The sequence below is a fragment of the Plectropomus leopardus genome, chromosome 4, assembly GCF_026936395.1.
Source record: "Plectropomus leopardus strain MGB_pleo_1.0 chromosome 4, ASM2693639v1, whole genome shotgun sequence".
NCBI lineage: Eukaryota > Metazoa > Chordata > Actinopteri > Perciformes > Serranidae > Plectropomus > Plectropomus leopardus.
The window spans coordinates 6655016-6670611 of record NC_142179.1 but is presented as its reverse complement, the minus strand read 5'-3'; the positions used below and the strand labels follow the sequence as shown (position 1 = coordinate 6670611).

Below are 15596 nucleotides of genomic sequence, written 5' to 3'. Positions count from 1 at the left end.
GTGTTTCCCCCATAACTTAACAAGACAAAATTTAGAGGATAGTGCCAAGTGCTGCTGTCAGATTACAATATTTCATGGTCTGACGTTCTATATATTGTCAGAGTAGCGATCTCTTGCTGCCAAAGTCAACAATGTCTATTGTGCAGCTGGTCAGAAGTGTCGAAATAATCTCACCGTTTAGATCCATCCATCTTTGCTCTGTGAAAAGTAGGACCTTTTGGTTCCTTAGCACCTGCAGGTGGCCTTCTGCTAGACGCACCTCGATGACATCAGAAGCCTTCTCCTTCATAGCCACGGATGAGAGCCACGTGGCTTTGGCCAGGGTACCTGAGGTAGTCAATATTAACATCATATTGATACAGACATGTCGTTATGTTACTCTGCAGAATGTATTCAAAAGCTGAGAATGATTTTATCGCTGCTGTAGTCTCTGCAATATCAAATAATCCAGATGTTTGCTTTTACTGATCTTGTGAGGAGAATATTAACGACATCTGGCCGTTATACAGTCACTTGGCTCATGGCCGTAATCGCTTGGAAGAAATTCTTAACAATGAAGCTACCATCTGTTCTTCTTTACCACATCTAACAGGAGAGATGGGGAACAAAAACAAGAGGGAACTAAGGAAATAAGCCATTATTTTACGGCGCCAACATGTTTTAATCACATTAGGACCTGACATCACTTGCTCTGTGATAAAAGCGTAAAAGATAAGAGGGAGTCTTAAACACTTAAGATAGAGAGTGCAAGCCAAAAAAAAAAGGAAACTAAATTCAGCAAGAAATACTGAGGCCATTATGTCTGAGCAGATTCTATATGCAGGTGATCAATCTTTTGGGCTAATAAATAAAAAATGAATCGAATTATAAAACAGATCTCTACAGAAGTCTTTGATTAAGTTTTATCCAAACAAAGCTGCTACAGTGGTAGCACTGGGATAAAAGAGGGGACACAGTCAGGGCTTTCACATGAAAACTGGACTCACCGTTCTCAGATTTCACCGGCTCTGTTCTGGCCTGAACACTTAACTCTCTGTCTGGTGAAGACACAAGGTAGAACTCCCCTTTGCCATTGAAAGTGTAGCTGAGGCCGTCGAACGTAATGAAATGCGGATCCCCGAGGACAACACCTGTAAGGTGTCGAGACACAAATCACCGATGAAATTACATCAAAGACACATTTTGGCACAAACATATTTATTTCGAACAGCACGCTGCTGATCTCTCATTCTCATATCGCTATGCGGCTTATTGCTGCGTTTAAAGTCTCTGAAGAGTACGATCGAATAAATTTCCACATCTTAACTCTCAGCCGCAGTCTGTAATACATTTACTTCTGCAAACTGGTCTGGTATTGCCTGCTACTCTAATGTCCATTTGCACTATAGAGTATGTGTGTGTGTACCCACAGAGAGGCAGTTAAACACAGATTAACGATCTCTTGAAGTTTGTGTTGATCTTTTTGCAGTTTTAGTTTTGTCCCAAATTGCGCCTCCTAAACCACAATTATAACTCTACATTCACCTATTAACAGTTTTTATGTTCAGAAATATAATATTCTTCTCTTACAAAAAACATTATGACAGTGAGACAGATCTGAGTCACACAATTAATTTAACTTTAAAGGCAAAGATCACCCTGGACATTCCCTGTTCAAACTGCTGCCTTCAGGCAGACGTTTCAAGTCCATAAGAACAAGAAAAAATAGACTCAACAACAGTTGTTTACCCAACAGCAATAACTGTCCGCTGATAAAAAGTGGATTTATGTGCTGAAAGCAATGAATAAATACACTTAATCTGACTTGTGAGTGGGCTCACCAGCTCTTGGGGGATGGTAGTTGCGACACCCACTTGAAGGTCGATGGTTGAGGTAAATGTGGCAGTGGTTGGACCACAGGCAGCAGTAGTACAAACTCACGACATCGTACAGCCAGTGGGAGTACCCCGGCACCCGTGGTGGCTCCCTGTACGGCGGCGATCCCCAGTCGTGAGCTCTGTCTGGGGTGCTGCCACTGGACGAGTCTGCTGTCAGCACCAGAGCGCCTGCACTGTCATAGCAGCACTGCTGTCCTGATCCATGTAGAGGGCTGGAAATGTGACAAGAAAATCATGTCAAAAAGTGAAGAAATGCTTCTACTTTCACTTTTAAAAAGGTAAAATCTTGTCATCCTACCTGGCCTGAATTGCTCTGACGCAGTGGACACTACCTGGGTGATAAGAGCACACACTGCCACTCTCAATGTCACAACTATAGTCAGTCTGAAATAACACAGTGAATAAAAAATCAGTCAAATAACAGATGTGATTTAATATAATTTGGCAATAAATACATTTAGGTTCAAGAGTCAATACTTATTGATCAGTGTCAATCCTGCTGACTTGAACAGAACTCTAACAAAGTGATTTCTCTTAACGTTGATTACATATAATGATTTATCACAAAGCATGTTCCCCAATTAATCCCGCAGTTATTGATTCCTTATTTCAGGGATAAATGAATGAATTCCTATCATTCCTACTGCACAAGAGCAGCGCTTTTGACTTCAACCTTGAAAACATATTTCTTTTTCTGATTTTTGGGGCTATTTTTAATCTTTTACAATAATGAGCACATTTTTCTTGCAAATTTCAATGTCCTTGTGCGTTATCGAAGTGCTGATTTGGAGACAGGGATTTTAAAAGCCATTGGACCGAAGCATCCAAAACAACTTATAACAGGAACTGTGCATAACTTTCAAGAAGTCTGATCTCTCCTACATTTCTGCTGTGCTTATTTTATGTGCTGTGTTTCTTTATTAGCATCTTTGATAAACCAAATATACTTGCACAGAAGCTAAGCAAAGTACTGTTGTGGTTAGGCGACACAGCAAGACATTTTAAAAAAAAACAATATCAGTGCAAGTGTGCCCTATATTTTTAATATTTGCTCTGCTTTACCTTACACACTAACCAATCTAGGCCGTGGTAGACCAGAAACTCCCATGTTCTGTGAAGTAAAATTGCTGTTTTTGTCAATTAAGTCTGCTGGTTTTGATAAATAAGCTTGAATTCCCAGTGGGAAAAGACTAGCGGTAAGGTAAAGTGGTGAAAATATTCTAAATATAGCTTTCACTTAAACTGATATTGATGTTTTTGGTGGAACCTTTTTTAAGAGGGCATCAAACAAATCAACTGAGGCAGCATCTGCTACGCTCTGTTAAATTTATGTACGTGACGTGAGGATTTTAAACCTGGAAATAAACATTGTGATTTGGCCTATTGAATTTTAGTCCAGAAAACAGTACAGAAATAATGCACTTATTTGCTCTGACTGACTTTATATTGCTTTCATATCCTCATTTCTCATTTCATTATTTTCCAACAAAGGTCTTGCGTAATGTTTATTGTTACTCTCAAAGTATTTGCAAATGTCACCACACCCAGATCTTTCTCTTCTATACCGTCGTCAGAATACTAACTGAATTGCTTAAACTCACTCCTAATAATGAATTAACAGTCAAGTGTTATTATATACAATAATTATAGTAATAAGGATTGTGTTATTATTACTACTCCCATGACTACCTTTAAATATATCAATAATATTATGATACCAGAGTCACTGAAATGCACTTACATGAAACCTTCCTGTGTCTGCTCGGGCCTGTGCCAGAGTGCAAGGACAGTCAATGAGCTCATCCAGGAAGTTGGGCAGCGTCCCCTCGAGGACGTCCCACTGCAGACACTTGCTCTTGGCCCAGGCTGCAGAGTCATCTCTGAAAGCCTGCTCCAGGTGCCAGGCTAAGACATGACCTCCACTCCAGAGCCCCTGTACATCCCTGCGTATAAACAAAAAACGATCAAACTTACTTAAACATATTTGATATTTTCCCTGAGACATAATCTTAAAATCATAGTTCAAACTATGGATAAAATTATTTATGTGACGACTATTTTGTGTCATAATTTATTGATCGTTAATTTGATATAATGTTAGAAATTTTTAAAACAATTTCCCAGAGTCCAAGGCATCATCTTTATGTGCTTGTTTCCCCACCAACAAAAGAAAAAGCCAAGAATATTTCATTTACATAGCAAATACTCATATTTTTGCACCAGCAAATGTTTGGCATTTATGCTTGCAATTTATCAAACAGAAAAAATGTTAGCTTAAACTTCTGTCAATAGTCTAACCATTTAGTCAATGACTGTTTTCAGGTATATTTCCTCACTGTTTGTGGTCTGACCAATACTGGACTCTGGAATCAATGTGGCATTCAAACCCATTTGATCCTTTTTATTTTGGCTATTACCATCATAAGACAAGGTGAGGCACATTGGATTTTACAGCCAGATGCATGTGAGAATCTGATGAATCAATCCAGATCACCTTCCATCAGCTGTAACAGCTGTAAAATGAGTAACATTGCAGTAAATCGTCATTTGTATTCCATTTGAAGAAATTCCTTCAAGGTGTTTTTGAGGTATCATGTTCAGGAGAATGAGATGGATGCAAGGCCACAATGGCTTTTACTTTGACCACCAAATTCTAATCAGTTAGTCGCTGAGTCCATTCGGACGTTTGTGCCAAATTTGAAAAATTTCCCTCAAGGTGTTTTTGAGCAAGAATAGGACAGATGGACAGTCAACCTGAAAACATAAAACCTCAGGCCAAAGATATCTCCAGCACTGACACATAAAAAACCCTTTAAATGGAAGAATATGTGCGGAAAGACTGTTTTCGTTTGATTTGGAATATTTCTAAAATGCTTGTGATGTATTATATATACCTTTCCCCGTCTGACTCAGAACTAGCAGTGATGCGGATATTTCCCAACATCCGGTCTGAGAAGTCTTTCGAGGGCTCCGGGAAGAAGCTGAAGGCACCAGTGTTGGGCAGATTCCTCCCGAGAGAGTACAGATAGCTCAGCTCGGCCTGCAGCGAGGACGATCCGCTCGCCTCTGTGCTGCTGCTGAACTCTCTGTAACCCCACAGCTCTATGTTGACCGTCTCTGCTACGATCAAAGAGCTGTTCCATGTCATCTTAAGCCTTCCTGCCATGTTTGCTGTGCCGTAGTGCAGCCATTGTGTTACATTCACCAGGGTGACTTCAAAGTCATGGTCCGCTTTACTGGGGTGGACTAACACAGTGGAAAACAGAGATTATTAAGGAGATACACAGGCAAACTATAGTTTTGCTGATCCAAAGTAAAAATATGTCAGGTTGCGCAACCAAAAGAAGAAACAGAAGTAAAAAAAACTGAAAACTCTTTATTCAGAGTTAGATAAATGTTTCCCAGCAGTAATAATTACTGCAAAATGTGTCTACTTAATTTAACATTTTTCCAGCAGCCCCACTTAATATCTTCTGAGATGATGGGAATATATCTTGTTAAAGCTAAGATACTGAATTCAAAGTAATAAAATAGAATTTTACTAATATTTTCACTGTTCCTAAATGAGTATTAAGTGCATTAGGGTTTCTAAATCAAACAGAATAAATTACATTTAAGGTGTTTGCATACTTAGAGGAGGAAAAAAATCTGTTTTATTATTAGCAACATACCTGACAGGTACTCTCCAGATCTGTCAAAATGTCTTCCGTCTGTTGAGACAGTAAATGGTATCCAACCCGTCTCATACAGTAAAGGAGTGATACAGTAGCTGTGACCTTCAGCATCAATAAATCCTTCTCGTTCAATCTCACTTTTAAACCTGCAACAGACAGATAAATCTGATTTTTATTGTGTGTGGGGTTTTTTTTGGCTAGCTACACAAAAGTATTGCTTTGTTCTTAATACAATTTCTCTTCTGTAAACACTGACACGCTATGGTCAGTAGAGTAACAATTTTTACTGCTTTCATGTTATATAACATTTAAGAACACTCAGGAAACATGTCTTTCTCGGGTTGGAATCACTTAAAACATACCATAAAAATAGTTAATTATATTAAAACTATTGTCTTTATTGGAATTGTATTAATAATGGAATACCACAGAATTAAAAATCACATTTCAAAGCCAGCACTATTTTCATTGTACAGACAGCATGTTTCCATTTGCTTTGCAGGAAACTTATGAAGGCATAGCGCTTGCATGAGGAGCATACTTTCCAATGAAGTTTCACTATATCATCGCAGGTACCATTTTAGCATTAAGCTTTGTAGTTACACTACCTTAATTAAAAAGAGATAGTGACATGTTTTGAGTATTTCAGTTTTACAAATTCTACCAAAATTCTGCAACAGATCCTTTGCGCTTTTTGTATAATTATGGATTTTTAAATGACTGGTATAAATTTTTTTAAATCACACTAATAAAAATATATAACATATTATATATTACAAAACTCCATTGTTTTTTTTTCCAAAGGGGATTTTTTAATAAATTTTGAGGATTACCGCCTGTCTTTCCTGAAGAGAAAAACCAGAGGAAATTTGGAAACAAATATCAGCTGTAAAACACTGTTGTAACAACGATAGCACATGCAAATCATATGTAGACTATCACAAAACGAGATCTACTGCAAAACATGTGCAGAAAAAAAAACAGAAATGTAAACTGTATACACTGTATATATTTTACACACTGTGGACCTGTGATGGAAATAATCCCCTGAGAAATGTCTGCAAGATTTAGATCATTATGTGCATCAAAGGTCAGTGTGTGGGCTCTCAGACACACAAACCTGCAGAGGAGGCGCCCACCAGGAGGAAGAACCAAACTGAGGATCCTGAGAGCTCTTCCACCCAGCATGGAGCTTGAGTACGGCGTCACCTGGAAACAGGACTGGCTGTAGTCTGCACAGCAGTTCAGCAAAGACACACAAGCTGCACGGCAGGAGCATTCCTCCAAAACATCTCCACACCTTCCCCTGCATGTCTGACCTAGTAAAAACCAAAACAAATCATTAAATAATTGCATTCATTTCTATAAATTATAACCTATACCTGCATAACACACGGCATAATCTGGTTTATTGTATTTGGTAATAAGCACTGTTGGATGTAGCATTAAGATCCATTAATCAAGTAAAAGTATTGTTACAACACTGCAAAAATACTCAACTACAAGTAAAAGTTCTGAATTCAAAACCTAACTTATATAAAAGTCAAAATCAGCTAAATTTACTTTAAGTATTAAAACTAAAAAGTACCTTTTTTTCACCTGCTCAAAGCCACAAATATTTTTCCTTGACCCTCCCTTCATCATTAATTAGCCGTTAGATGTTTATAATGCGTACTTTGATGTTTTAAAGTTAAACATTTTTCCCTCATGTGCGTGCTGATTAGTTCATACAAACGGTTTATTTTTGGCAAAATCTCTAAAGGAATGTTTAAAAAGTGATTTTGTTGAGAAATCACTATTTCAAGCTCAGATTTTATTATGTTTTAAGTCAGTCCCCAGTGCTTATAAAATTATTTGACATGCTTCCCCCTTTTCAACCCGTTGACACCTGGATTATCAATTTTCTTGTGCTGTGTTTAGATGCTCTTCACAAGCAATTTGTTATTTTTGATACCTGAGTAAGTTGGTTTGATTTCTTTGGAAAACATGGGGGAAAGGCAATGACCAACACGAAAAAAAAACCCAAATATTGTAAAAAAAAAATAATAATAAAAAAAAAAAAAAATAGTAAAAGGTGCCAAGGAAATTACCTAAAACTTTGTTTAAAAAAAGAGAGCAGGACTATTAGAAATTATCCCCCCAAAAGAGAAATTTTTCATTCATTTTTTTATTTAAAATATTGCACAGAAAAAAATAGCAGCAAAAAAATTTCAAAAGTAAATATATAAAATAAATATATGGATAAATATTTTTTCAGCACTTTTTGGGGTCATTTTCTTCTTAGTTTTTGACGTTATTAATATTATTATTATCAATATTTTCATTTAACTATTTTACTACCTTTTTGCAATTTTTTGGGCCATGTCTTTTTAAGATGCTGCTGCCTAACCAAAGCTGTCAGACAAATGTATCTTGTGTAATAAAAAGTACAAAGTATACATTTGCATAACATTGACAAATTTAAATATCTCTCATTTTTAATTAAATAAAGAACTTGACTCATTTAATGTGCATAGTTAAATTACAATACATAGTTTATAAGAAGCTACAAATTTCTTCTATTTAAAAGTAAAAAAGATCAGCTCATATTAGTCTTTAAAATAACTTATATATTGACTTACCAGCTGCTTCAGGTGAGCAAAGAAGAAAAAATCCACAGAGAAAAATAATATCTTTCAGGTATGCTCTCATGTTTGTCTTAAAAAAAATAACACTGCGTGAAAGCACATACCTGCCCTGCAGCATGCTTGTTTAAAAGCCTGACACTGACTTGTGCAGTGCGAAGGTCAGTAAAATAGCAAACGAGCGTCACAAGAGTTTCCGATTTAAGTTATTTAGTTATAAATTAACAGACGCAAATTCATCGTCACTCAGTGGTTTTGAAATTAGTTTTTAGTTTTCATCTCAAGACGGAGCAACACGTAATATTTATACTTCGCAATAAGCACAATGTCATGTTTTTACTTCGTTTTTAAGTCATTTTAGCAAAGATTTTAACTTTACCGTTAACGCCTGTTTGTTTACTCACGTTTCAGTTGTGTACTCTCGCGAGACATTGCAGCTTTAGAGCATTTGGCGCATGCGCATATCACATCAAATCACATCCTGGAAAAACACAGGATGAATTGGAGTTTGGATCGACAAAATACTTAAAACAACCGTCTTTTGTTGCCTGTAATTCATCCTGGATAAGCCACGCAACGTTTACCGCAACACGAACCAGAAAAGCGGAAAAGACAAGGGAAAAATGTCGCGTTTCTTAGTTAACTAGCACGCTAACTGGCTAGCTGAGGTTAGCTCTGTGCTAACATTTCCAGTAGCATCAGTACTGAAGCTGCTTCTGCTAAAATATTAAGGACAAATATAACAGATAGAGAGGAAAATGTACGTTCTCTACACAATTATCGCGTCTTTAGTTTCTTTTTTCATATTGAAGTGGATGAAAAAGAGGAGGTATTGCACCGACCTGAAAAGACTTGATGGCAAAACAGTTCTTATTACAGGTAAATGGACGTGTTTTGTTTACTGCAGCAAATAAACATCAGACCAGTTTTGTTTAAATTGCATCTATCCCAGATACCACAGCCCGATTCCTGATATTGCAATCACATTATTACTGTTGCAGGCAATATTACTGCAACCCCCCTTTCAGACACAGGTCTCCCATGATCACTAACCAGCAAAATACTGGTAAAATACATATTGAAATTTATTACATTAGGATAAACCCCTTGAGATGCAACATCTCGTTTTGTGGGATCCCAAAACAAACATTCGTAAAATGAATAAAAAACAGGACAATACAGGACACAATGCTAAAATGCTGTGTATATAAATATGTATATGTAAACACAATCAAAGAACAAAGATCAGTTTTTAAACATGTCAAAAGAAACAGCAAGAGGAACAGTGAAACACAGTGATTATCTGTTTTAAGATGAGTACATAACGTTTTTTAAATAAGTGAAATTATATTGAATGGATATTAAAATGTAACTTACTCCAATCTGACTAAGTGTGAAACATAAAAGCTATTTTACCAACTTCATTGGACAACAAGGGCTCTATAAAAAGGATCTCATCAGAGCTTCTTAGTAAATAATTATACACGTAAGGTACAACAAAATTTTATACAATCTGGATAGTTAAAGTTAATGCATTTGAAAACAAACGGAAGCTAGTGAAACTGACGTCTTGCATCAAGAGGGAGCCATCTGAGTTTATCTGACATAGTGCAAAGGTGTGTGAGCAAAGAGCACCATAGAATAAATCTAGAGAGTCTGTTATATAAAACATTGAGGGCAAAGATCAGTTTTGGAGGCACTTGAGTTGACAATGTGAGCATAGTCAGTCAGTTATAGGTAGCAAGAGTTTCTTTCTTACCATATTTATTTTTTTATATTGTTTTATATTATTTATTATTATTTATTTTATTTATATTATTATTTATTTTTATATATTTATATATATAATATATATTATATAATATTATATATATTATATATTATATAATATTATTATATATATTTTATATTATTATTATAATTAATATAATATTATAATATATATTTTATTTATTTTTGTATTATTATTATTATTATTATTATTATTATTATTATTATTATTATTATTTTATACATGATCCATATGTGCTTCGAAGAAAATGCAGTTGGCAGCTAGATTTGCCTCACTGACCAGCCAGTAAAACAGTGGTAATCTATTGAGTGGCCGGTGGAACAAAAGTTATTTTCCAGCCTTGGCACTAACGCATGAGTGACATTATTTGTCTATTTTCCTTTGCAGGTGGGAATTCTGGCATTGGCAAGGAGACAGCTGTTGCCTTGGCAATGAGAGGCGCCCGTGTCATCATTGCTTGCAGAGACCTGGACAAGGCCGAGAAGGCTGTGAGGGAGATCAAGTTCAAGAGTCACAGCCTGAACGTCCAGCACATGGAGCTGGATCTGGCCAACCTGCGCTCTGTGAGAGATTTCTGTAAGAGCTTCCTCCAGAGAGAGAAGAGGCTTGACATCCTGATCAACAATGCAGGTGAGGGTGGCAACCACATGGAAGTCTCAGTGTCAACAAAGATAGAAAGAAGAGGAAATTTGTTCCTTCAAAGATGTAACTTAAAAGTTGGAATGGCCACGCATTAGTGTAAATGTGGCGTTTTTCTTTGTCAACAGGAGCTTACAGCCATTTTTCTACTCACTTTTCTTCTATGGCAGGCATGCCCAGTGTCCTTGACTGGACGGACGACGGCTTCAGTATGTGTTTTGGCGTCAACCACTTGGGCCACTTCCTCCTAACCAATCTACTTCTGCCGCGCCTGAAGGAATGTGCACCCAGCCGGGTGATCACCCTCACATGCTCCAGCTACAAATACCAGAAACTGGACTTCCAGGACCTCAACTACAACCTGCTGCCTTTCTTCACCTACTGCCGCAGCAAGCTGGCGAACGTCTACTTCAGTCAGGAAGTGGCCCGCATCACTGAAGGGAAAGGAGTGACGTCTTACGCTGTGCACCCGGGTAAGAAATGCTGTTCTGTATGCTGCTCTTGTCCTGCAGTGTTGTCCAGCATGTAACATCTCAGCTGTGCTCTTTTGTTTCTCCAGGTTTTGTCCAAAGTGGCTGGACGTGCCATTACTCCATCCTGTACCGGATGCTGATGCAAGTCATCATGTGGATGTTTTTTGTGCCATGTGAGATAGGAGCTCAGACTGTCATCTACTGTGCCGTGTCAGATGAAGCCGCCAAAAACAGCGGGGGTTATTTCATCGACTGCCGACCTGCTACTCTGCGTCCTTTCGCTAGAGATGCAGGTGTGGCAAAAAAACTGTGGGAGGCCAGTGAGAGACTGGTTAAACTGGCCTGATAGTGGAAGCCAGGGGAACTGATTCTCAAAAAGTTATTTATGGTTTTAATATTTATGTTTTTACTGGCAGTTTTGTTGAGTACCATGCGGATGTCAAGATCTCTTGTTCTTTTATTTGCTTTTGTATTTTAAGAGGAAATGTTTTGCACAAATAAAAGACTTCCTTGCATTGTCTTGGTAGAATACATTGTAATTTAAAGAAGTAATGATTTAATGTTTTAAACCGCGTAGTTATTTAACACAATTGGACATTATTTCCCAAACACACAACTTTTCTAAATTTAACTGTAATTTTACACGCACAAATACACACACACACACACACACACTGCAAGTAACACATCTGAGGCACTTCATGTGCAAGGTAACTAAAATCTGTTAATAAATTAAATAGCACCATCTACTGGTAAAAAAAAAAGTGAAACGTCAACTGTACACCATTTATTCAAAAGGATGGGAAGTAAAACTTTTAGCAGCATCAGACACATCGCAGCCACACCACGCATGCTGGTGAAGAATTTCAAAGAAAAACACAAATCAGGAGGATTGAGATCTCTCATTCAAGGGGACACAGATTTAGTAAGTCTTGCTGAAATCTGACTTAAAGTCTCTGCAGGACAAGAGGGACAAATACAAACAAGTGAAGAAAAGATATGATGAAATGGCCAAATACTCCAAGAAGCAGCTGTTGTCCACCGAGGGGTGATATGGAATAGTCCAAAACGCTGGAGAAACGGGGGGTTTATACACAGTGTGTATTAAATATCTAATGAATGTTGGTCAACTTTTCTTTAATTTCACAAAAAAAGCTTTAGGCTAGAAATATTTTACTGTTATTGACATCATTATGACCAAATATGGTGTGATGACATCACTGGAGTGGTGTTAAATCCAGGACTTCTTGAAGGAACAGTGCCTAAAATTTTACAGATTTTGTGGTATCTAGTAGTGAAGATTGCAGATTGTAACCAGCTGACACTTCTCCTGGTGATTATTCCTGAGGTGGTTTTTGTTCAGGAGGTTTTTTTAATGCATATTTTATATTGGAGATATTTTATATTCTAATTTGAACATATTTACTTCTTATTTCTACTTATTTTATTCTCTATGTTTCAAAGCAACTCTATCAGACCATAATTCCCAACCACCCCAGGATCAATACAGTTTTTTTCGTATTCTGATTCAGATCTGGTTATTTCATATTTAAGAATTTGCTTATTTTCTGTTAAAATATGATTGTGTGCTTCAAGAGGAAATGCTTTTTCCTCACCTATACATCTTTCTATAAATAGAAATCTTTCTTTACATTATTTTTCACGCTGCTGAGAGAGTACATTGTTATTTAATAAAATAAAAAGACTTTATGGTTTAAACAGGTTATAAGGCACATAATTTGACATGGTGATACATTTTTACATTACAAGGAACAATTTACTTAATGTCGAATATCACAGTAAATTCTTTTAATTGTTAAAATAGCATCATCTGCTGGTCAGAAAATGAAATGTCAACTGTAAGTTATACTTCTGAAGAAGGGAAGTGAAATTAAACTGAATTCATCGCTGCTGAACAGAGCCGAGACGCCATTACAGGGTGACAGATCTCTACAAAAAAACACGTCAGAAGGACTGAAATCTAAAACTCAAAGGGACACAGATTAGGTGAGTCTTGCTGTTAAAGGATAATCTACATATCAGAGCAAATGGCTGAGAAAACAGCTCTTTTGGAAAGTTACCTGAGCTGCCATGTGTGTTCAGAGACTTTCAGAGATCCTGTGTCTCTGAGCTGCAACCACAACTTCTGTTCAAGCTGCCTGAAACAATTCTGGGAAAAAGCTAAAAACAAAAACTGTCCCATTTGTAAAAGAAAATCCTCAAAGGAATTTCTAGGAGTGAACTTTACTCTGAAGGAACTGGCTGACTCTTTTGCTGGGAGACTGAAAACTGGATCATCTGAGACAGAAAAAGGAGAGAAGACACTAATGTCTGTGTGCAGTAAACATCAAGAAGAGACTAAATTGTTCTGTAAGGATGAAGACAGAGCTGTCTGTCCTGTCTGTGATTTTCCTCATCACCAGAGTCACGAGGTGGTTCCTGTAGAACAAGCAGTCAGTGAGCTGAAGGACGAGCTGAAATCTGACTTAAAGTCTCTGCAGGACAAGAGGGACAAATACGAAAAAGTGCAGGAGACATACAGAGAAGTGAGTCAACACTCCAAGAAGCAGCTGTTGTCCACAGAGAGACAGATCAGAGCAGAGTTCAACAAGCTCCACCAGCTCCTGAAAGAGGAAGAGGAGTCCAGACTGGCAGCTCTGAGGGAGGAAGAGGAGCAGAAGAGGAGGACTCTGAGCAGAGAGATGAGGATGATTGAGGAGCAGATCTCCTCTCTGTCAGACAGTATCTGTGCTGTTGAAGAAAAGCTGCAGAAACACAACGTGGCGTTCCTCAGCAGTTATAAAGACACTCAGAGCAGAGCCAGAGTCCAGAGCTCACTGTCAGATCCACAGCTGCTCTCAGGAGCGCTGATAGATGTGGCCAAACACCTGGGCAACCTGTCCTTCAGGGTCTGGGACAAGATGAGGGACAAGGGCCACTTCAGTCCTGTCATTCTGGACCCAAACACTGCAGACCGCTGTCTCCATCTGTCTGATGATCTGACCAGAGTGAGACGTGGAGACAAAGGCCAGCAGCTTCCTGATAATCCAGAGAGAAACACTAACTCTGCCTCTGTTCTGGGCTCTGAGGGCTTCAGCTCAGGGAAACACAGCTGGGACGTGGAGGTGGGAGACCATCCTGGCTGGAATATAGGTTTGGCTAAAGAGTCAGTTGACAGAAAGGGAGAGATACTTGCTTCACCAAAATATGGAGTCTGGTGTTTATCTCTCTTCAGTGGAAAATACACTGATGGAGCTGGTAAGACTGTCCCAGTGAAGAAGAGTCTTCAGAGGATCAGAGTCCAGCTGGACTATGACAGGGGGGAGGTGTCCTTTTACGACCCTGAAGACATGACTCACATCTGCACTCACAGAGACACTTTCACTGAGAAACTCTTCCCATGGTTCAATATTGGACGGGCTAGTGATGCTAAAACTGCTGATATCAAAATCTGTCAAACTGATGTTTGTGTGTGATGCTCAGGGAGGACGTGAGGTCTAAGTGATTCAAGGATCCAAAGTTTCTTTTTTAATATCAGGAATGTTTTCTTTTGTTTAACAGTTGCAGACAATTCCAGCTAGATCTTTATAAGTGTGAGGTCTGTTATTTGAAATTATTTCAACAAATTGCATGATGAAACACATTCCCTGATTGTTGTTTGATAAAAAAATATATTTTCCTGGTACAGAATGAGAAATTTATGCAGAGAAATGTGTGCGAGGCTCTTTTGCCAAAATGTTGGCTGGACTTGGCCGAGTAGATTTCATATTCTTATGTTTTTTAACTTTAAATTCTGTTTTTTTTCTCCATGGATGAGCAGCAACCATAAGTTTGCATGCAAAAACAGCTTTTACTTGAAATCCTGTAATCACAGGAAACCTCATCTTAAAATGTATTTTGTTGTGTTTCTCAGGGTCTGACTTTCACAAATAAATGCTTCAGTTTCTTCAGTTGTTTTTTTTTTTTTTGCAGTTTAGTATTGATGTTCAACAATGATTTACAGTTTGTAAAATCATGTCATGCATTTTATGTCACTTTGAGCAAATATTTTTACAGACAACATACTTATCAAGTTGATGTTGTTCATGTATAATTTTCAGTCTGTATACATAGCTCCGCAAGATGGAGACGAGCACACATTTTTTCTACAGGCTTGTGAGTATTTTGATCATTTTATTTCCACTTGATGTCACAATTTTTTGCTGTATAATATTTTTTCCCTGCACAGCTTTACTAATACCTGACCTTTATTAAGGGGTCTGGTAGTTAACGGTTATCTGTGAAACAATCAGAAGTGACTCTACCTCTTGATCACTGTGTTGGTTAATTTTTTTATTCAATATAATAACCTCAGAAAAAAATATAAGATTGAATTTTTGAGCACTTAAGAGGCTGACTGTTATTCTGTGTTAGTGTAGTATCTTCATGTTCATGTTGTGAATAAAAATTGCTACAAAATCAAATGTATGTTTCCTTTTTTGTTTCTCATTCTTGCAGTTTCTGTTGGTGCTGGTAAA

General features: G+C 37.6%; 3 protein-coding genes across 8 annotated transcripts in view; 2 read left to right on the top strand and 1 right to left on the bottom strand.

The window, feature by feature from the left end:
• The window catches only part of susd2 (sushi domain containing 2), a 76444-nt gene that overhangs the window by 39107 nt on the left and 21741 nt on the right, over positions 1-15596 (bottom strand). For 3 of the 6 annotated variants that reach the window (XR_015776371.1, XM_088076432.1, XM_088076431.1), the window contains exons 1-9: positions 8173-8572; positions 6672-6870; positions 5549-5697; positions 4772-5123; positions 3619-3820; positions 2176-2261; positions 1821-2089; positions 987-1130; positions 175-327 (exon numbers count right to left, since the gene is read on the bottom strand). Coding sequence is in view for 5 of the 6 variants with exons in the window: in XM_088076432.1 (XP_087932558.1) it covers positions 175-327; positions 987-1130; positions 1821-2089; positions 2176-2261; positions 3619-3820; positions 4772-5123; positions 5549-5697; positions 6672-6870; positions 8173-8296 (1678 nt within the window). In the remaining variant the exon portion in view is untranslated. Of the gene's footprint in view, positions 1-174; positions 328-986; positions 1131-1820; positions 2090-2175; positions 2262-3618; positions 3821-4771; positions 5124-5548; positions 5698-6671; positions 6871-8172; positions 8573-15596 lie in introns of those variants that run through there. The other 3 variants (XM_088076433.1, XM_088076434.1, XM_088076435.1) reach the window with 1 other exon arrangement.
• LOC121937724 (retinol dehydrogenase 14) lies at positions 8648-11594 on the top strand. Its single transcript, XM_088076442.1, has 4 exons — positions 8648-9054; positions 10355-10597; positions 10777-11079; positions 11166-11594. Exons 1-4 carry the CDS (start codon positions 8934-8936, stop codon positions 11423-11425), a joined length of 927 nt encoding a protein of 308 aa, XP_087932568.1. The 5' UTR covers positions 8648-8933; the 3' UTR covers positions 11426-11594.
• Positions 12767-15540, top strand: LOC148189691 (nuclear factor 7, ovary-like). Its single transcript, XM_088076440.1, has one exon. It carries the CDS (start codon positions 13128-13130, stop codon positions 14553-14555), a length of 1428 nt encoding a protein of 475 aa, XP_087932566.1. The 5' UTR covers positions 12767-13127; the 3' UTR covers positions 14556-15540.